The sequence below is a fragment of the Vanessa cardui genome, chromosome 18 (assembly GCF_905220365.1).
Source record: "Vanessa cardui chromosome 18, ilVanCard2.1, whole genome shotgun sequence".
Classification (NCBI taxonomy): domain Eukaryota; kingdom Metazoa; phylum Arthropoda; class Insecta; order Lepidoptera; family Nymphalidae; genus Vanessa; species Vanessa cardui.
Genome location: NC_061140.1, coordinates 861,280 through 884,092, shown reverse-complemented (window position 1 = coordinate 884,092; position 22,813 = coordinate 861,280). Strand labels below are relative to the sequence as shown.

General features: G+C 35.5%; 1 protein-coding gene across 1 annotated transcript in view; it reads left to right on the top strand.

The window, feature by feature from the left end:
• Positions 1-391: 391 nt before the first annotated feature.
• Positions 392-22,813, top strand: part of LOC124537201 (pregnancy zone protein-like) — a 53,355-nt gene continuing 30,933 nt past the window's right edge. Inside the window, exons 1-9 of the mRNA XM_047113955.1 lie at positions 392-833; positions 10,789-10,961; positions 11,911-11,983; positions 13,107-13,269; positions 16,875-17,045; positions 20,498-20,613; positions 21,085-21,289; positions 21,899-22,024; positions 22,581-22,775. Of these exons, the coding sequence (XP_046969911.1) occupies positions 760-833; positions 10,789-10,961; positions 11,911-11,983; positions 13,107-13,269; positions 16,875-17,045; positions 20,498-20,613; positions 21,085-21,289; positions 21,899-22,024; positions 22,581-22,775 (1,296 nt within the window). The 5' untranslated portion in view covers positions 392-759. The remainder of the gene's footprint in view (positions 834-10,788; positions 10,962-11,910; positions 11,984-13,106; positions 13,270-16,874; positions 17,046-20,497; positions 20,614-21,084; positions 21,290-21,898; positions 22,025-22,580; positions 22,776-22,813) is intronic.

The window sequence follows — 22,813 nt, the reverse complement described above, 5'->3', positions numbered from 1 at the left end:
TAACTACTTAACCTAAGTTTTTCAATTAAAATACACATATTTAATAAAAACAAGTCTAATTATCTGACCTCGAACATTTTAAGCTTTCAGGTCTCAATTAAAAACCTAATATAAGATTTGCAGCTATGGATTCAGATCAAATCTAAATAGTATGTTTTACAAATATGTATTAGAAAAGTCCCCGATGGTGTTCTGAAAATTATAAAAAAGTTAATACAAATGAAGACATACAGATTTTATTAAATCGTCTCGATAAATGCATTTCGTTAACAATATAAAACGGTATTCATAAAGGAGGTCACAAATAAAAAGCTATAACTGTTACGCATCAATAATTAAATAAAGAAAAAAAAAATGTTACCGACATCTGCGCGCACACATTCGCGCGCGACCTTTGCGCGAGCGACGGTCAGCGATCTAGTCGAGCGCATCTCTCTTAACAACGCGGTTTCATTTCCGTTTAAATTTAGAATGTTTTCTTTTTGAATGAATGTTTGAGTTATATTTCATTATACTATTAAATTATTAGGCTGAATCGAGGTGTTCCTTTGTCAAATAAAATTTATGCCGCCAAATTTCTTAAAAAAAAATTGCAATGTACGATTTGTTTAGATTTAATTTAGTGATAAATTTACGTGTAAAATGATAAATAGTTTTTTAGTGTGCCTTGATTGCGATACAAAAAAATTAAAAATAAATTGTGATATAAGTGTCTTCGGTGAGTGTTTATAAAAAAAAACAGGTAAACAAGACGTGACAATGCGTTGGTTTATCGTCTTGTTTATAATACCGGCGCAGGCAATTTTCATCGAAACACCGCAAAATATAACAAGGTCAGTATGATATATATATTTAGTTAAATATATGAATTATAATTAAAAATTGTAGTGTATCAAATAATGAATATATGAAATACGAAATTTAATAATAATAATAATGAATATATGAATACGTTGCAATGTAAAACTAATCTTATATTCACATTACAGTTATACAATTCGCCTAGCTATGTAACGGCGATCCGTACTCCTAAGCTACAGGACTTACCCTCATCTAGCGCTTAATTAATTTTTATTTTTACATAGTATAAAACAAAATCGCTTACCGTGAGTCTGTCCCTGTATATTACGCATACATTATACGGATTTTGATGTTGTTTTTTTCAATAGTAGTTGAATCGATTTTGAGTGTTTAATTGAATTATTATTATTATTATTATATTACGATTTTTTTTTTTTTTATGAGACAACATCACATACATTACTCTGATCCCAATGTAAGTAGCTGAAGCACTTGTGTTATGGAAATCAGAAGTAACGACGGTACCACAAACACCCAGACCCAATACAACATAGAAAACTAATGGTAATCTACATCGACTCGGCCGGGAATCGAACCCGGGACCTCAGAGTGGCGTACCCATGAAAACCGGTGTACACACCACTCGACCATGGAGGTCGTCAAATTGATGAACTCTACGAGATAGATAGATCGAAATAATGTACAACAGTATTGTACACCTTAAAAAGATCTCCAAATAAGTCCAGGCGGGTGTATGTCTATCTAGGGATAACCCACAATAACCATTTTTATCGTTTACTTTATACGATAAATAATGACTTGTTTTAGAAGCGATTTTAAGCAATACATTTTTATTCAATTATTTATCCAATTTATTTAATTTATTTATCCAATTGAGTACCTTAAATACTTCGTGCATTTAATACAGATAAATATGGCTCTTTACAGCAAAAAAATAAATATATTACAGATAATTCATAATATTACAGATTTAAAACGCAGGTACATAGCGGTATGTATTGTCTAATGACAAAAATAAGTGAACGTTGTAAGACATTCTGTAGTATATTTTGTATCAGCGTTGTCCCCGTGCAAAGCCGGGGCGGGTCGATAGTGGTCCATACAAATATATTAATAAGTAATATAAAAGCATTGTGAATATATACCCATATCCTTTACAAAATGGGCCTCTGGCATTACCAATTTTTCTTGGTACCAATGGCACGAGCTGGCCCGTCTGCGACATAAAATGTCGATGTATATTGATTTGTGTGATGACGATGTGTGGTGACCACTTACCGCTACCTAGGGTAACCCGTCAATCTTTCTATATGATTTAAGGAAAATAATCAAGTAATGCAAGCAAGTGTATTTATGTAAGTAGAACTATAAATAAAATACGCGTTAAGTTTTGTGTATCAGTGATTAAGAGTATCTTACTCATAGCTTAGAATTCCTTTATGCTAAGGCAGTGGCTATATCTGATACAAACATAATCGGATACTATTCTAGAAACAGCGGTCAGCAACCTTTTCATATAACTTACTTTTACATATGCACATATATTAACAGCCTGTAAATTTACCACTGCTGTGTTAAAGCCTCTTCCCCCTTTGAGTAGATGTTTTGGAACATATTCCACTACGCTGTTCCAATGCGGGTTGGTGAAAACACAGGTGGCAGATTTTCGATGAAATTAAATTAGACACATGCAGGTTTTCTCACGATCTTTTTCATCTACACAGAGATTCATTATAAACATTAATTCAGCACATGGATATTCTCTGGTGCTCGCCTGGGTTTAAACCCGCAATCATCGGTTAAGATAGATATAGAATATAGAACTTAAGAATATTAAATGAACAATTGCTCCAAAATTATATATTTGTTAACTGAATTTATAGATCTAAGTAAATTACGAGTTTATCACTTGGTCGAATCCAGATTATGAACGGTTGTTATTTTTATGTCAAACTTACACAACAGATTCAAAAAGCGCGCCTTTTTTTGTTTCCTTTGAATTTCGAACTGACCACTGTTATATCGCGTTACGTTTCACGTTTGAATGAACAATTTGAACGTATACATTTACAATGAATAAATATACGAATGAAATGATAAAAATCGTACCTACGACTACAAGTAGATAAACACATATACATAATTGGAATAAATGTCAATTCATATAAAGCCCGTTGCTTGTCAAATTGTCACGTAATGGGAGTGGCTACAATAGCATTAAGGCTTACCATATTTGCCGCCTGAAAATGTAAAATAAATTTATATTAGTATACCTATATATGTATATTTTTTACCTTTTCTTTTCAAAATAAACTTTATGCGCTTTATTCAAGTAGGCTTTTACAAGCACTTTTGAATCGTCATTTTACAATTAAGTGAAGCCGGTTCGGAAAGTAGACTCTATCGAGAAGAACCGGCAAAAATCCCATTTGAACCCCTCCCCCTTATGTCACCGTTTTTCGGTAACATACACAGCCTCAGTCGGGCTTTCGTGAAAGTGAGAACAATTTTACTCTCTTTGAAGAGAACTCCACTAGACAACAAGCGAAGCTCAACACAAATTATGTTGAAACGACAGCCTGCCCGATGTCTTGATTAGGCAACTAGGAGAATTCCCCTACAGAAAACAAACACACACACATACAAAGGAAATATCATACTTACCCTATCCTGCTCTTAGTAGACTACAAGAAGGCTCTTATAATTCTTACAGACCCAATAGCTATGAACATAAGACTTGGTGATAGGGCTTTGTGCAACCCGATCTGGATAGGTACAATACACTCATTAAGTATTATGATACCGTTGTGTTCCGGTTTGAAGGGTGAGTGAGCCAGTGTAACTATAGGCACAAGGGACGTAACATCTTACTTCCCAAGGATGGTGATGTATTTGTGATGTAAGGAATGGTTAGTATTGTAACTAATGTCTGTGACCAGTGAAGACCACTTAAAATCCAACCAACATACATACATAAAAAAAAAACGTTTATAAAATGATGTAAACATAGATATCGGTCCTTCCCGTTCTAATAATAATATACAATTAGCTCCGTCGATTTTCTCACGATTATTTTTTGCTTCATCATTAATACTGTAAATGAATAACATTAAAATAGCTAGTTTTAACTGCAAAGGTGTAAAAAGATCGTTAGCCGATATAAATCAGCTATGTGAGATATCGGATATTATAGCCTTGCAAGAAACCTGGTTACTACCGCACGATATACCATTCCTGAGTAACATTAATGAAGAATATAGTTGTACTGGTACCTCTGCGGTAGACACAGCTGTGGGTGTGCTACGTGGCAGACCGTATGGAGGTGTCGCGCTGCTTTGGAAGAAAAGTGTCTTTCCAAGTGTATTCGTAGTGCAATGTGATAACCCTCGATTGTGTGCAATAAAAATAGTGATTGACCACAGGGCAGTGCTGGTATTCAGTGTTTATATGCCTACTGAAAATGTTCAAAATCTCCCAGAATTTACGGATATACTCAGTTCGGTAAGTGCTATTATTAATAATGAAAATGTCGAGCACGTTTATATACTCGGGGACTTTAACGCGCATCCTAACGAACAGTTTTATATTGAACTAAAATGTTTTTGTGACGAGTTAAAGTGGACCTGTGTTGATACACAGTTTTTGGGTCTCAATTCGGGCACATACACTTTTGTCAGTGAAGCCCACGGAACAAACCGTTGGCTGGATCATTGTGTAGTCACCAAGTCCGCCCTATCATCTATTGTAAACATTTATATAATGTATGATGTGTTTTGGTCTGACCATTTTCCTTTAATAATCGAATGTAATTTAGAGTTAATTCCACCAAAAATAAATTATAACGATAAATCTGTTCGTAATACAGTACTATGGGGAAATAAAAACCCAGAACAAATACAACTGTATACAATGTTATGTCATGAGCGATTAAGTAATTTAGAACTGCCAGATGACAGTTTTTGTGGTAATTACATATGTAAAAATACGAATCACAAAATCTTAATTGATAACCTGTATAGTGATGTCATTAATATACTGTCGATGGCGGCAAGTGAATCGTGCAGTGTAAAGGGAGCTGTTGAAAGGCGGCCTGTAGTTGGGTGGAACAGGTATGTACGCGATGCTCATAGGGAGGCCAGATCTGCTTTTTTGATGTGGAGCTGGTATGGTAAGCCTGTAGAAGGTCACGTGTATAATAAAATGAAAGAAACCCGAAGTATCTTTAAGTCAAGGTTAAAGTGGTGCCAAAATCATAGTGAGCAAATAAAAATGGACATCCTTGCTTCACATCACTCAAAGCATGACTTCAATAATTTTTGGAAGGCCACAAACAAAATAAATAATGGTCGGCCTGGCCTTCCAGTGAGCGTCGATGGTATTAGTGAACACAGTCTTATAGCCGATCTGTTTAGGGATCATTTTACAGTAACATCGCCATTGGGGCCATCACAACAGGGTCATTTTTCGTCGACACGTTGTCCAGGGACAGAAGTTCGTTTTACACCCGATGATGTTTACAAGATAATTAACTCTATGTCGCGCGGAAAATCTCCTGGGCACGACGGGTTGAGTATTGAACATCTAAAACATGCAGGGCCTCATCTTTCGAGAGTTTTAGCGACTTTATACAATCTTTGTATCAAACATGCATATTTACCCGAGGCACTTATGAAGACCGTGGTGGTACCAATCGTGAAAAACAAAACCGGTAACATTAGTGATAAATCCAACTACAGGCCGATTTCTCTCGCTACTGTTGCAGCTAAAGTGCTTGATGGTTTGCTTGATACACAACTCGACAAATACTTAAATCTGCATGATAATCAGTTTGGTTTCAGGCCTGGCTTATCCACAGAATCAGCTATATTGTGTTTGAAGCAAACTGTCAGGTACTACACAGAGAGATCCACACCAGTTTTTGCATGTTTCTTAGATCTATCTAAGGCTTTTGATCTGGTAAATTATGATATTTTATGGAAAAAGTTACAACACACGGGGATACCTCTTGAAATCAGTAATTTATTTAAATTTTGGTATCTTAACCAGGTCAATGTAGTACGATGGTCTGAAAGCCTCTCGAAACCATATAGGCTAGAGTGTGGCGTAAGGCAGGGGGGGCTTACATCACCTAAGCTCTTCAACCTCTACATAAACGCTCTGATTGAGGAGCTCAGTAGCACACATGTCGGATGTTATATCGACGGCATATGTTTTAATAATATCAGTTATGCAGATGACATGGTGCTGCTGAGTGCGTCTGTCTCTGGTCTTAATAAATTGCTTAAGATCTGTGAAAATTATGCTAGTTTGAATGGCTTGACATATAATGTAAAGAAAAGCGAATTCATGGTGTTTCCGGCCAGTAATAAGCCACTGTCTTATGCAGTTCCTCCTGTTAAGCTATATGGGACTCCATTGAAAAGGGTGGAGCAGTTTAAGTACCTCGGACATGTGGTTTGTTCTGACCTGACAGATAATGCAGACATGGAAAGGGAGCGCAGGGCGTTGTCTGTTAGAGCTAATATGCTTGTACGCAGGTTTGCTCGTTGTTCCATAGATGTTAAAGTCACTCTTTTCAGAGCTTACTGTACCTCATTTTACACGAGCAACCTGTGGGTCGACTACACGCAAAAACAGTTCAATGCCCTACGGGTACAATATAATAATGCGTTTAGGTTGCTGATGGGTCTACCGCGATACTGCAGTGCATCCGGTATGTTTGCCGAAGCACGAGTAGATTGTTTTTACACTACGTTAAGAAAACGGTGTACATCCTTGTTGCGTAGGATTCGTGCTAGTCCCAGCAGCACCCTGAAAACATTTAGTGACAGGTGCGATTGCCGGTATTTGAATCATTGTGGAATGGTTCATGTGCTGGCAAATCGTTCCTGTCTTAAATAAATAAATAGAGTAAGTATTTAAATAAATTTTAACTATTGTATATTTTTTTATTATTGTTACTAACGTAGTTTTAAAATAAATATTTTGTATACTAATATCTTTTCATAAGTAGATAATATGTAATTGTATAAATGTAAATGTTATGATCCTTGGATGGTCGAAATAAAATATTATTATTATTATTATTATTATTATTATTATTAATGAACGACTTACAAATAATAATTATGTTAATTTGAATATAACAAAAAAGTTAATTATTCCGCCTTGGGAAACAATGGACGAAGGTCCGGTTGGTTACTCGGTACATCTAAATGTATAATTTTTTGAAATAAATTATCTTTCCGTACTCATTAAATACCAAAAATGTTATTAAATATGCATATTTCTAAAAAGAAACCGATTTGGTCCAGTGGTTAGAGCATATACCCCTCCACCAATGAGCAGTTCAGAGCAGTAATAACGCTCTAGTCTGCGTCTCCTCTCGTCTTGGACAGAGTACATGATACCACATGGCATTTTTTAACACTATTTATTTTTATAATATGTAATGGTTTTATTTTCTCCGAGCCTATTTCATGATGCTCCAAGGCGAGTTGGATCGAGCGAGTATGTGTGTAATTTATTCAAAACCTTCTTAGAGAATCTTCCTTTGTTTAAAACCTTACCTGAAACTATTCCAATGAATACTGTTTAAAATGGACATAACACGCATGCATATTATAATCAAAGTGCTCCCGAAGTATCTGTCTGCCTGTTGAAAAATTACTATTGTGTAAATTAAAATTCGTCACTACATTGGCGGAATCTTCGTAAGAAAAGCTAAAGATGATATCCTACATCATAAGTGTAGTAATTGACTTTGGTAGGATAATCTCTATGCTAGATCCAGGAAACTTTTGCAGTTTTCGTACATAATATGATGGATGGATGGATGGTTTTTACATACACCACTCGACCATGGAGGTCTGACGACCTCCATGGTCGAGTGGTGTGTACACCGGTTTTCATGGGTACACCACTCTGAGGTCCCGGGTTCGATTCCCGACCGAGTCGATGTAGATTACCATTAGTTTTCTATGTTATCTTGGGTCTGGGTGTTTGTGGTATTGTTGTTACTTCTGATTTCCATAACACAAGTGCTTCAGCTACTTACATTGGGATCAGAGTAATGTATGTGATGTTGTCTCATATTTATTTATAATATGATGGGATGGCAAATCGCGAAAGAGTTCAGACGGAGGAACAATGTCTTTTTGAATGGTTTTCGAAAGAAAAATCTCTACTATATATTTTTATCAGTAAGAACTGGTGTTTGAATCCAGGACCCTGAGATACACGGCTTTATACCAAAGCATAATTTTAAAGATATTGGACAAACGAGGCGATAAATAACTTTAAATATAAACTGGATACCAATATAAATTTGCGATCGAGCTCATGTGAAAAAAAGTGAGAAAATTGGTTCAAATAAAACTAAAATATTTTTTATTCAAGTAGGCTCATAAAAGCACTTTTGAATCGTTATTTTATGTTGAATTAAATGTAAAGCTACAACCGGTTCGGTAGTTTAATCTACCGAGAAGAACCGGCCAGAAACTCAATAATTTTATCTCTATTCAAAGTACAGACTATGTCAGTAAAGTACAATTAATAACTAACAATAAATACTTAAATTTGTGTACAATTTCCATTACTCGTCTTTTTCTGTACCTATGCTTTAAATTTTTTAATAGCGCAATTTCAAAATAACTATGTATTCTTAGTATAGAAAAAAATATCTTATTGTAGAAGAAAACGGTGCCTCAGGCAGGATGTATTGAGTTTGTGAAGTCGGAAACTAGGTGTTATTATTTTACCTTTCCTCCTCTTGTATACAATGATAGATACATTCCTGAAAAAACAAACTATTGAAGGATCGTAGAAACAATAAAATTAATGTTTAATTGGTTCGTCCAAATCAGACATGTGACACAAACGAAAGCGCTTTAAAACTTCTTTTTTAATTATACCTTAAATTGTAGTAAAACCATTTTAAAAATAAAAAATTGTGAACCATCAAAAATATGATACATATTATGCATGCTGCAAACATGGTAAATCCCTACTAATTCTCTAAGTAGAGCATTGGGAAGGCGTTTTTTATATTTTATAACTTGAGCTAATAGACCATCTGATTGTAAGTAATCACACAATCATCATCACCATCGCCTTTGTGTAAACATTGGCGCTATATGAGATAATAGAGATTCCTCAAATCCCCAATTTGCACCTCTGAACTCAGACCGTATGCCCCTTATGCCTGTAGTTACACGAGCTCATTGCCAAATAACAGCAACTAAGAAACTCTCGTCGAGATGGCCGAGTGGTTAGAACGCGTGCATCTTAACCGATGATTGCGGGTTCAAACCCAGGCAAGCACCGCTAATTCATGTGCTTAATTTGTCTTTATAATTTATCTCGTGCTCAGCGGTGAAGGAAAACATCGTGAGGAAACCTGCATGTGACAAATTTCATAGAAATTCTGCCACATGTGTATTCCACCAACCCGCATTGGAACAGCGTGGTGGAATATGTTCCAAACCTTCTCCTCTAAGGGAGAGGAGGCCTTTAGCCCAGCAGTGGGAATTTACAGGCTGTTGTTGTTGTTGTTGTACAAAGAAACTCTCATCCATTGTACGTTTCCTCACAATGTTTTCCTTAATAGACGTTTATTCTGTGAAAATTCAGTGGCGCTCTAACCACTGTGACTTCTTAATTGGCTATCCTTAACTTTAAAACAAAAGTATATTTATATTTAACCTAGCCGCTTTAATTATGACATGTTTTAACTATCTCGTTGCTTTAATGGCTCGCGTAAAAGGCCACAAACCACAGAACAGCAATAAAATTATTAATTGGCAAAGTTTAAATAATCAAATGTAATAAATTTCGATGAATCTCGTCCTCTGACCTCTAAACAGCTGTCCGCTTGCAGGTCCTCGATTTCTTTTATCTGACCTCCATAACGCAGGAACATTAAACATTACTGAACCTTGTTGAATTTGTAGATGTCGACTTTGACCCACAAAGGATTGAGGATTTAATATTTGCATAAGTACGTAAAGAATAACGGTAATTTATCTGTCTTTATCGTATTAAATAATATATGTGTACGCAAGGAGGTGGCATATTTACTTTTATTCAACATTTATTTGAGGTGTTAATTTAATGATATGTTATTTTACTTTAAGTTCTAAATTTGAAAATCAACAAAACGCTATTCAATGGATTCTTTGTGAATGACTGATGAATGAATGAGTATGTTCAGATTATTGTAAAGACCGTTAATTTAGTACAATAAATATATTAAGGTCGTAAGCTATCCATAAATTAGTAACTTCAAATCAACTTTTATTCAGTAACTAAGTATCTGTTACTCGCGGCTTTGCTCGTTAATTGAAGACCTCTTAATAATACTACTAAAATTCAATTATTCATTAGAATGCTCTTTTGCCTTATACTGTATTTCTTCAAAATAATTTCGCATTTAAAAAAGCCTTGTGAATCACAATTTATCCATTCTTTTCTGTGTTTATTATGTATGCACCATATTTTCATTAATTATTATGTTTCGTAGTACGTAATAAAACTGTTTTGCGAATTCTGAAAATAATATTGGTCGAAATAGTCTTGGATAGTTATCTCGTATCCTATATATCATCTCGGTCAGCTAAAGTTATGCAGGAGAATATAATTACAGGCAAAATGCTAATATCGCATATTTAGTAATGTCGTAATTTACCTGTGAAAAGAAGTACTTAAAATCTGATTTATTATATCTGGCTCCTTAAAAAATATATTTCTTCTCTATTGCACACCAAATATACTTAAAAAAATTGTCATTTGTATTAACAAAAATAACATCAAGTGTAACAAACGGCCTTATAGCGATATTCTTCCAGGATAATATTTATATTATAAAAGAAAAAGTTCAATATAATACACAGATGAAATAATTAAAGAGCTTAGCATAATAGTGGTGATTTTAGCATTTCATATGAAATGTGTTATTTATGTTTCCAGTTCACCATGTTCGGACCGGTACCATCTTTTCCTGGCGCCCGGCGTGCTAACAGCTGGCGGCACAAGCAGGACCTGTATCTCTCGGTTCTACCCGGAAGGTTCAGCGCGAATGGTCCTGACTTTGGTCACGGAGGACGGCGAGAGATCGAGTGCGACCAGAGATTTGGCGCCTGGTAATCTTTCTACCAGCCTAATTCAAATCATAAAACTATTGAGATCTATTATCTATCTATCTATCTATTGAGATGATATCCCAGAAAAAAATCTGGGATATCATCTATATTTATATCTGTATACTCTATTCCAATCACAACAGAAAAAAGTCAAATAAACAACAGTTGACAGCAAATTGATGCGATATCGAGAGCTTCATTAAACTATGAATTTGGGTAAAAATGGCGTTTTGAAGTTTTAAATTTCGCCGTAGAAACTATTAAATTAAAGCATAAATGTTAACTATAATAGTGTTGTTTTAGTGCACAGCATAGCTTAACTGTTGGTTGTCTTCGGATTTTCTTTTCCTATACCACGTGATCTCTATACATGATCGTTAAGTTCTCATTTGGGTATGTAAAAGTTGTCGTATTTCGGAAATACGATAACTGTTACAAGTTAGAAATTTAGAAGTATTACTCATTCCTGTTTCGCGAAGCTTTTAAACCAGGATTGACATCTATCCCTGATTTGTGTGTCAGATTTACGTATTCAGATTATGTACTAGTTATATTTAATGCACAATTAGTTAGTCCTTGTTCTTTATTCTATGATATAATTTGGGTAACGAGCAAATGGGTTACATGATGGTTGACATTAACAATGGTGCTATAAGAAATATTAATCATTTCTTACAACGCCAATGCGCCCCCAACCTTGTGAACTAAGATGTTATATCCCCTGTGCCTGTAATCACTCACCCTTCAAACCGGAACACAACAATACTAAATACTGTTGTTTGGCAGTAGAATATCTGATGAGTGGGTGGTGCCTTCCCAAACGGGCTTGCACAAAGTCCTAACACTAAGTAAAGTAAATTTAATCGTTACGATCGGACATCACTTCAAGAATATTACTTTGTACATTACTGAAAAATATAATTTAAAAAAAAATGTGTCTAATTTCCAGGAGACGGAGGCTGTCTCGATATTTCGGTGCCAGAAAAACCCAACAGCAGAGCAGATCTCAGTGTTAATATACGGTATTCATTGTGTTTTTTGCAAATCAAATTTGCCCAATGACCCAAATATTTGCCAAGATTGACATCACCAAAAAATTGCGAACGTTAACCATTGCAGATCTCAAATATGGAAAACATGTACTGGTACTTCCAAAAAATCGATATTAAAATCAAAATAAACTTTATTCAAGTAGGCTTTTACAAGCATTTTTAAATCGTCATTTTACAATTAAGTAAAGCTACCACCGGTTCGGAAAGTAGATTCTACCGAGAAGAACCGGCAAGAAACTCAGTAGTTGCTCTTTTTTTAACATTTAAAAAATACAAAGTCATGTTAATTAAATACAATTATTAAAATTAATATATCCTGCTTGGAAGTCAACAGGTATTAACTCCACGCTTTTTTATCATCTATAAAATCTTTTAACCAAATAATATGCTTTTTGTACCAATGCATTTTTTACAAACGATTTGAATTTACTAAACGGCAAAGTTAAAAATGTCTGCATGTCGCCTGCAATGTCGAGGTGAAGTAATTTAATAAGGGGATGCTTTTCCAATAAGAACCGAGATGGCCCAGTGGTTAGAACTCGTGCATTTTAACCGATGATTTCGGGTTCAAACCCAGGCAAGCACCACTGTATATATGTGCTTAATTTGTGTTTATAATTCATCTCGTGTTCAGCGGTGAAGGAAAACATCGTGAGGAAACCTGCATGTGTCTAATTTCATTGAAATTCTGACACATGTGCATTCCACCAACCCGCATTGGAACAGCGTGGCGGAATATGTTCCAAGCCCTCTTCTAAATGAGAGAGGAGGCCATTAGCCCAGCAGTGGGAAATTTACAGGCTGTTACTTTACTTTTTTTTACTCTTTACTATGTTTTTTTCCAGGTTATGACGACCTCCATGGTCGAGTGGTGTGTACACCGGATTTCTTGGGTACGCCACTCTGAGGTCCCGGGTTCGATTCCCGGCCGAGTCGATGTAGATTACCATTAGTTTTCTACGTTGTCTTGGGTCTGGGTGTTTGTGGTACCGTCGTTACTTCTGATTGTCCATAACACAAGTGCTTCAGCTACTTACATTGGGATCAGAGTAATGTATGTGATGTTGTCTCATATTTATATTTATTTATTTAGGTACCCCGAAGCGAAATGTTCTTGGGAGCGCCGTATATCGCTGCGGATAGCCAGCGGGAAGATAGTGGTCGTACACACCGACCGCGCTCGCTACCGCCCCGGGGACTTGCTCAGGATAAGAGCCATCGTGCTCAAAGCCGACCTGACACCTGCACATTCGAACGTAAGTACTACTTATGTTTGCTTAAAATACCATTAGGTACAGTATTTGTTTGTGTAGCCATAAGTACCATAATGGCATGTAAACATTCCAATCTTGGTAGAAACTTTATGGAACATATTCCAAAGGGACTTCAGAGAGATTTAAGTCTAGTAATTGTTCATATGGGGGCTGTTTTTGCTTATATTTTTCTTATAACAATCAATTTTGTTAATACAGTTTAATTAATTAAATTAAAATTTATTAAATTAATTCAACAACAACAACAAGAGCCTGTAAATTCCCACTGCTGCGCTAAAGGCCTGCTCTACCTTTGAGGAGAAGGTTTGGATCATATTCCACCAGGCTGTTCCAATGCGGGTTGGTGGAATACACATGTGGCAGATTTTTTATGAAATTTATCACATGCAGTTTTTCTCACGATGTTTTCCTTCACCGCTGAGCATGAGATGAATTATAAACACAAATTAAGCATATCAAGCAGCGGTGCTTGCCTGGGTTTGAATCCGCAATCATCGGTTAAGATGCACGCATTCTAACCACTGAGCCATCTCGACTCACTAAATTAATTAAATTGTAAATTTAAGATTACTTAATTCAAATAAAGATATAAGATGATAAAGTAAATTTAAGATTTCTGTATTAACAGAGATTAAAAATAGAAATCATTGATCGATTAGACTTGGACAAGTAATGTAAACAGGAGTCGACTTTACTTCTGAAAGAGCGATGTCTTTTAGCCAACCTTAAAGCGTTTCCAAATATTACGTAACTAGTCTTTACTACTATTATAAATATACAAGTAATTGTCTGTCACCGCTTTCAAGAATGCGTTATCCCGACACGAGGAAGGGCTAACCCCGCCCTTCGTAGTGGCCTGAGATGCTTTACACAATAAGTATTGCATAATTTGAATAATGCGTCAAACTTATGAGAGTTATTTGAAAAGACCTTTTAATTACTGATTAATAATTTTTTGAGAGCTGAGATGGCCCAGTGGTTAGAACGCGTGCATCTTAACCGATGATTGCATGTTCAATCCCAGGCAAGCACCACTATATATATGTGCTTAATTTGTGTTTATAATTCATCGCGTGCTCGGCGGTGAAGGAAAACATCGTGAGGTATTTGGACACCTGCATGTGTCTAATTTCATCGAAATTCAGCTACATGTGCATTCCATCAACCCGCATTGGAACAGCGTGGTGGAATATGTTCCAAACCCTCTCCTCAATGGAAGAGGAGACCTTATCTCAGCAATGGAAAATGTACAAGCTGTTACTTCACTTTAATTTTTTGAGATTGATAAAGATGTATTTACATAATATGTTATTTAGAAAGGGTTAGTCAAAAAATGCTTTGTTTCTTTCCAATATCAAATCAATAATAAAACAAAGAAATTATGTGTTTATCTAAACACTGCTTAAGAAAGCAAGTAAGGTCGTTAATATTAATTTGTTATCAGTTATAGCAGATACGGGTATATAAGGGCCCTTTCGTAATCTGGAATATGTTGAATGCTTAGGGTCAGCCTGGCGTCTGTATTTCGTAGGACATTTCCTAATTTTGATAGTTTTAAATTCGATTTCCTTACAAATACATAATTTTACAAGTGTATTAATTTAACAAATTATAATAATTTACTGAGATAGGTGCTAATATAAGAAATAATAACTAAAGTGCTAAAATATGTACAAATATAAATTAAATTTTGTTAGTGTATAAATCTTGACCGCGTGGAATAGTGTCAAGAAGGAACATTATGTAATACTAAATTTCAATGATATCTTTTGGTATACGAAACTTGGCGACATTTCAGACCCTTTCACGATGTTCGTGAGGTGTCAAGTCAAAGCTAATTAACAAAGACAAGACGTTTATTAAAAGTTTTCAATCTATTTCCTACCTTATGTTGTAAGAAATTTAAACGTTTGAAATTGATGTCAAATTTCCTAAACAACTGTCAAGACGAGTTTAATAGTTATCAGATACATTATTTGTCTAGGTTAAGGATTAACAAGGAAATTAATAATACTATTCTTGGCTTTAAAATTCAATTGAGTTTATTTATTTTATTTATTTATTCATGTACCAAAAACAAGTAACACAGAAAAAAAAGGATAACAAAGAAACAAAGTGTTACATGAGAAGGCTTAGTGTCTCAACCGTACCGATATATCTCATTCGTGTGTTTTGCATCCTACTTGACATTGGCGAAATAATCTTTGCCCTGTCGGCACAACTAAAAGCCGTTAAACTAAGAATAGAATTGAATTACATTATTTTGAATTTCCCACTAGATGGAAAGCTTTTTGAGGATAATATTTGGAGCATATTCCATAACGCTGCTCCAATGATTGGTGCTGGTTGGTAGATATACATACATATATCAGTTTAGTCAGGATTTCGTTGAAATTAGGCACATACAAGTTTTCCTTCTTCTTCGAGCATGAGATGAATTATAAACATAAATTAAAATACAGTGATCCTTGCCTGGATTTGAATCGCAATCATCAGCTAAGATATACGCTTTCTAACGACTGAGCCATCTCGGTATTAACTATTAATTTTATTCAAACGGTTGACCAAAAATACATAAAATACAATTGGTAACACCAATTATTCCTGATTTTAACAAAAAAATATATGGAGTTTTCATAATGTCCTGGTTTCCTGCACTTGGAGGTGACAACCCTAAGTGTCGTATGCTGGCTCACGTAGAAGTGTCTCGTAACAACCAGGAGATATCCACTTGACCGAGCCAGCCTTGAGTGAGTCGGGGCCCGCTTGTGCGTCCTCTTAGCCCTGCATCTAATATTTCAACGCTAGCTGTATCGTCTGGATTCTCTTGCTTAATTCCTATTCAGTTTTTGCTAACTGTAACTATGGAATAAAGGAAAATCCATTATGATTATATATGATTTAATATTTTGTTTCGTTTACTACACATGAAGTTTCTTTTTTGTAGTTTATGGGGTATTAAGTATAGGTATGAAAAAATAGTTGATACTCAAGTATATTTCTTACTTATTACAAAAACTACATTTTAAAATTATAAGAATATACTTACTACCTGACCGAAGTTATTTTGTCTTAAATTAAATAATTATTCCATGAACTTTTCTTATTAGAAAAACTAAACTGTCTGTTTTATGTCTTATGATTGGATTTCAACTAATAATTTCGTTTTGAATGCTAAATAACTAAAATGTGTACATGTGTATATCATTAATAACTATCTTGATGGGGCAAATACTTTGTGTTTTTAGGTAAAGCATTCGATTTTAAAGTTTAGTAGAAAACTTATTTATTATCCTTAACAGGAAGACTAAATTCCACAATAATTTTGGTAGTATTATGTCATATAAAATTAATTTAATAAATTCAAATAATTTGTAAAAAATACACTTTTAAAACGTGGAGCTAATGCTTGTTGATTTTCAGGCAGGATGTTTTATTTACATAATATATTTAACTAAGATTATATGTGTAGTTTTTAATGTTGAAATAGAGTAATTACTGAGTTTCTTGCCAGTTCTGTTCGGTACATCAGCATTCCAAAGTACTACTAACTAGTGGAATAAAGTATATTTGGTCTTCCGGCGCAGTTTGAAGAGATCTGGGTGTCGGGCCCGCGCGGCGCGTGGGACGGCGTGTCGGCGTGGCGCTGGGCGGGCGTGCGCTCGCGCCTCGGCCTCGCGCAGGCGCACGCGCGCCTCGACGCCGCCGCGCCGCCCGGCCGCTGGACGCTGCGCGCGCGCCTCGCCGACGGCGCGCTCGTACGTGCACCCCCCACACACATGGCACCCCCCACACACATGGCCGCTGGAGCTATCATTGCACCCTTATGTCATACATACGTCACAAACATTTCATTTTTCATTTTTGTAACTTGTTTCTTCTATACTTATAATAAATCTGTAGGGAAGTCAATTCTGTACATGAAATATTTTTACAAAATAACTATCAGGGGGTGATCAGGGGTCGATACTGATGGCGAAAATGCTATCAGTAAAATTTTTGTCTGTCTGTCTGTCTGTCCATATAACCGTTATAGAATCAAAAACTACTTGACGGATTTTAACGAAACTTGGTACAATTATTTTTCATACTCCTGAGCTGGTTATAGTATACTTTTCATCACGCTAAAGTCCATAGGAGCAGAGCACTGAAGGGAAATGTCTGAAAAACGGGAAAGTTACCCCATATTTTAAGCTTCCGTCGCGTGTTTAGCCTTAATGGTTAAAGCTACACAGAAATCATGTATTACGGAAATGTTCTCCTTAAAATTGTACAAAAAATATCCCATGACAGCCTATGTCTATCTTTTATGGTTGACTCATAATAACACGTGTCACTCCCAATAGCTTAGTAGTTCGAAGCTTTCTGATTATATTTGTCTATTCCTACGTTTATAACTCTCTCAATCATCCCAAATTACAAAAGTTAACAGTATTAACTATTCCATAAAAAAATCATAGAAAGCGGTATAGAAACACCAAAGTTATACATAAAATACGCTAATAATAAAGCTATCGCACGTGAGTACTAAATCTATACTATTATATAAATCTCTAGAGTCTGTCTGTACACTTATTTTTGTCGTAATTCGTCATGTGTTCTTTCGACTGACTTAATTTTTACCATTTTTGAAATTTTTGTGTGTCTGTATCATTATAAAAATTGGCGTACAGGAAAAACATGTACTTGCGCAAATCATAGGCTATCTATACATACAAAAGTATATATAGATAGCCAAAAGGATGTATTTGCATCGATAAACTCAGAAACTATTTGATCGATCATTATGAAAATTGGTATGTTTATCTATTGTTTTATGGAGAAAGTAATTATTTCATCCGTATCATTAAAAATAACCAACAGATGGCCCTTACGTGTATAACAAATTACATAAATGGGAATAAGTGATTAGCTGTTTTGATTATAAAAAAAGTAAACAATAATCATAATTGGTAAGTATGCTCATAACTCCAATAACAATGAATCTTTAGTATAAAATATAAACGTAAGAAACATAACCAAAAAAAAATACAACTTATTTATATAAATAGAAACTACCATGCCATTGAAGAAACAAAAGATCGGAATATCAACAATATATGCGTAGCGTCATCCAAAAGAGCTACGGAAACAACACACCAACAAGAAATACGTTTAGAAACAAATAGAATCCGAATTTCTACGTTAAGAGCTGCCAAAACAGTTAGTCAACGAAATGATCAAGTTCCAGATCTTCGAACAAGCATCTTTATCAAGAGATACTGATAAACCTGACAAACCCAATTACTGGATGATGAATGATTGATGATTGAAAAAAGACTAAGTCAAGAACTAGAACCAATCTCAATAAATCAGCCTTCAATTACTATATAGGTTATGATAACAAGATGAATCCCGAAGTGATCATTGGTTCAATGAATATAGTATGCCCACATTGTCACACTAAATAAACTGCTGGTATACGCTACTCCACGGGTAAAATGTATTTACCACAACTGGTTGAACCAGAACCTCTTCTTACCTACGTTACGGGAACTATTAAGGAGTCTAAATATTAACTTCAGTATATTAGAAATATTACAATTCATGCTTTTAAATGACATCTTTTGGAGTAACAAATATTGTACAATATAATAATTTCGCATCTACGTTTAAAGTGTATCATATGATTGGTTCACTTCTTCCAGTATCTAAATAAAATCCCCAATTTCTGGACATTTATTTCACGGACAACGTAGAAAAAGATTGATCTTTGATGCATGTTCAGTACCACAACTAATCGAGAAATCATCGCTAAATTTAGGATTATGCCTAAAACTACTCTAAATAGTGAAACAACAAATGATTCAAAGTAATTATCAATGCAGATAGAACGCAGAGCATAAAAGGCGTATTTAAGCTTCCATAGCTCCTGAAGTCACAGCTGTAATTGTCGGTACAGAAATTACAAAACGAGGTATTGTTATCACTAAGCGACACAAAAATAATCAAGGTGTCGCTGAAAAATATCAATCGTATGACAATTATTACGATTATCCAATTATGATTATGCGAGCAGAAGATGGACATCATCTCAGACTGTATCAAAATAATCTCACGACTGGCTGTGTGACATCGAAGAGTTTTATTTACATGCGTATCGTATAATTAGAAATAATCAATCTAACCATATTCTGAAGTGTCGTCAATTGTTTTAACAATTCATTGTTGACATGCACGCTATGGTCGAGAACGAAGGATTAAGCTACATTCGATGCAACTAATCAAAACTTCGAGCCAAAGGGTACATTTAATTACGAGATACATACAGACGACAAGGTTGTAAATGTTATATCATCGATATTTGATAGAACCGGATAATAGAGGACGTTTTTCGTGTGATACAAACTTTTCTAGATTATAGAAATTTAATTAAAATTTTCATCGTACCAACTTTCAAAAACATTCTCATAAATCATATCTGTTTCCGGATTCAAAAAAAAAGAAGATATGATCTTGATAAATAAGTTTATGGGTGTTATGACCAATCTGCAGCCTATCGAGAACATCATTGACGAATATTAAATGAAATAATTTTAAGTATTTGATTAGATCTCGCATATTTCTTCATTATTTGTACATTGTATCGGTAATTAATTACAAAATGAAAAATTAAAAAAAATATTTTTCTACGACTAATGCCCAGCGAAGCGGGCGGGTATAGCTAGTCTTTAATAAGCACAATAGTATTTTTTGTCTGATTCTTTTCTTTTTTTACATGATGAGTTAGCCTGTAAGAGTGACGTACATGGTAATATTTTTTAAGACAGGATGTATCTTGTAGAATTAGACACTTTGTATACCACGTTGGTTTCCCAAATAAATAAATAAATAAACATTCCGTTATGTGCGTATTGCCTCCAGTTCCGTTGATCCATTCACCCTTCTAACAGACACACACTAACAAGAAGTATTACTATTTGACAGTAAAATATCTAATGATGGGGTGGTCTTACCTAACCTAAACACACGGATTTACACTAAGCCCTACCTGCAAGTAAAAAATTGTTCTGATAACATTTAAAACAAGGAAACATAAAATGAAAACAGAGGCAGGATTGTCTCGTAAAGAACCCAACAGAAAGTTGCTTTCAGCACGTACACACATAGAGACGTTTTAATTTAATTTTATCTACAATCTTTAAAATTTAAGTTTTCATTAATTTCATAGGGATCTACATCATTCTTAGTGGGTAACTACGAGCTGCCGCCATTCCAGCTGACCGTGCGTCACGCGCCCAGGATCCTGAGGACAAGCGAGAGACTCGTCTGGACTGTGTGTGTGAGGTAATATGTTATCTCATTACTTTTTATGTCCATATTATATATGTCCAGAAATTTTCAGTGTCGGAACTAAACCTATTCTATTTTTAAACATTTCCGCTCCAACGTGAAACTTGTATGAATGAAAAGAAAAACAGCCTAAATGTTACAGTGAAATTTACATTTTACTTTAGGTAGTTCAAATACAACTGAACCAATTTTATGTGAATGAATACTAAACAACTATAAGATAATATTCTAGGACACAAATCTCTTAAACCTTTCCATTCTTTGGGTCTTTTGGACCTTATTCTACTGCGCTGTATAATGATGCATGCATGGGGAAAAATATCATACGAGAATATGCAAATCCCTTGCCGAACCATATTTAAGCATAGAACAGCACTATTTGCCTAGATTGTAGCTTACGACTATAAACCACTACTCGTTTTATTAATTGTTGGATCTTGGTTTTATTTTAAATCGCTTTCCAAGATACCCGTGGTCAGAAGCAGTGGAAGGCATGCTGGTCATCCGTCTCCGTGGGGTGGGGGGTTCCGGTGAAGGCACTGGGGGAATCCGAACCGCAGTTCGTCTGAAGGCGCCCCGAGCGTGTCACAGGCACGCCGCCGCGTCTAAACGCATCGGCCTGGATGGAGACAGTTCCCCTGACGTGGTTGTCGCTGACTTCTCTTTTCAAGTAAGTGCCGTTACATACATGTAAGACATACATAGTTGTACTACCTTTAGCCATAGAAATACTATTGTAAGAAACTTTTGCCATTGTTAACAACATTTTTTATGGTATAGGTTTGCGAACAAACATATGAATTGATGGTATGTTTTCACCATCACCCATAGACAATGACGCTGTAAGAAATATTGACTATTTCTTCCATCGTACAATGCGCCATTAACCTTGGGAACTAAGATGTTATGTCCCTTGTGCATGTAGTTACACTGGCTCACTCACCCTTCAAACCGGAACACAACTATACTGAGTACTGTTGTTTGGCGGTAGAATAACTGATGAGTGGGTACCTACCCAGACTTGGAGAAAGCCATACTACCAAGTTAGTGTACATGATTGCCTTTCATGGGACTTTAGACTCATCATTCTCTTCCATGTTCCAATTTGAAGTTATAATGGACCATTGTAAAGATACAGGTAGTATTAATGTGATCATCAGAATTTAGCACTTAATTGATGTTTCTGGCTCATTAAAAGATGGTGATGATTATGAATTGTGATTTTATTCCCTATCAGAAATATATTTTTATACCCAATTTTTATGTTTTCCGGCTATAGGAGGAGGGCACGAGAATATGGCAGAACACGACCGTGGTGTCCCACGTGGTAGACGATCCAGTCACCTTGGAGTTCCTCACCAAGCACACAGTTGTCATATCACCGGGACTGCCTTATAAAATCAAAGTGCGTACTTGAATTATTTGACAAATAACAGTCCATTATTATGCCACAGCATGACAAAGTCCATTGTTAAGTATGGCAGGTTATAAGGAATCAATTCCATTGGGGGTTAGAGGAAATATGTGTGGCAGAATTCCTGACTTATTCAGATTTGTTCATTTTCAACGAAATTTTAAATGTTTCACAAAGTATATAAAAAAATTGAGAAAATAATTTTGCTCAAATTTGTCTTTCCTACGATAATTGGGCGTGTAAGAAGGAAAATCTTTGACGTCAGAAATGATTCATTTAAAGAGTAGTGGTGCAAAAAGCTTCATCAAAAGTATAACACCTCGCCTCATTGCCTCCACTGGTGACAGGAGGGCTGGTTCGTTTTTGCCCAGAGGATCGGAATTGCGATTCAACGCGGAAATGCTGCTAGCATTCTTGCCACCATTCCACGCGGTCAAGAATTATACAGTAACTAGTTTTAGTTCATATTTGTATATATATATTTAAGCATTTAATGTTGTTAATTCTTATGTTAATAAAGATTATTTAAAGAATATGTATCACTCAGGTCAAAGCTACCCGGTGGGACGACAAGCCCGCGACCAACGAGAGTGTGCGCCTGTGCTGGTCCGCGGCGCACACTCTCGACGAGGAGTTCAACTCCAGCGGCGCCTCGTGCGTGGACTCCGCCACCGACGGGAAGGGCATCGCGAGGGTCATGTTCACGGCCGATGATAATGGCAGTCCCTTTTACATTTTCCAGGTATCGCACACTTGATAATACTTTAATTTAATTTCGTT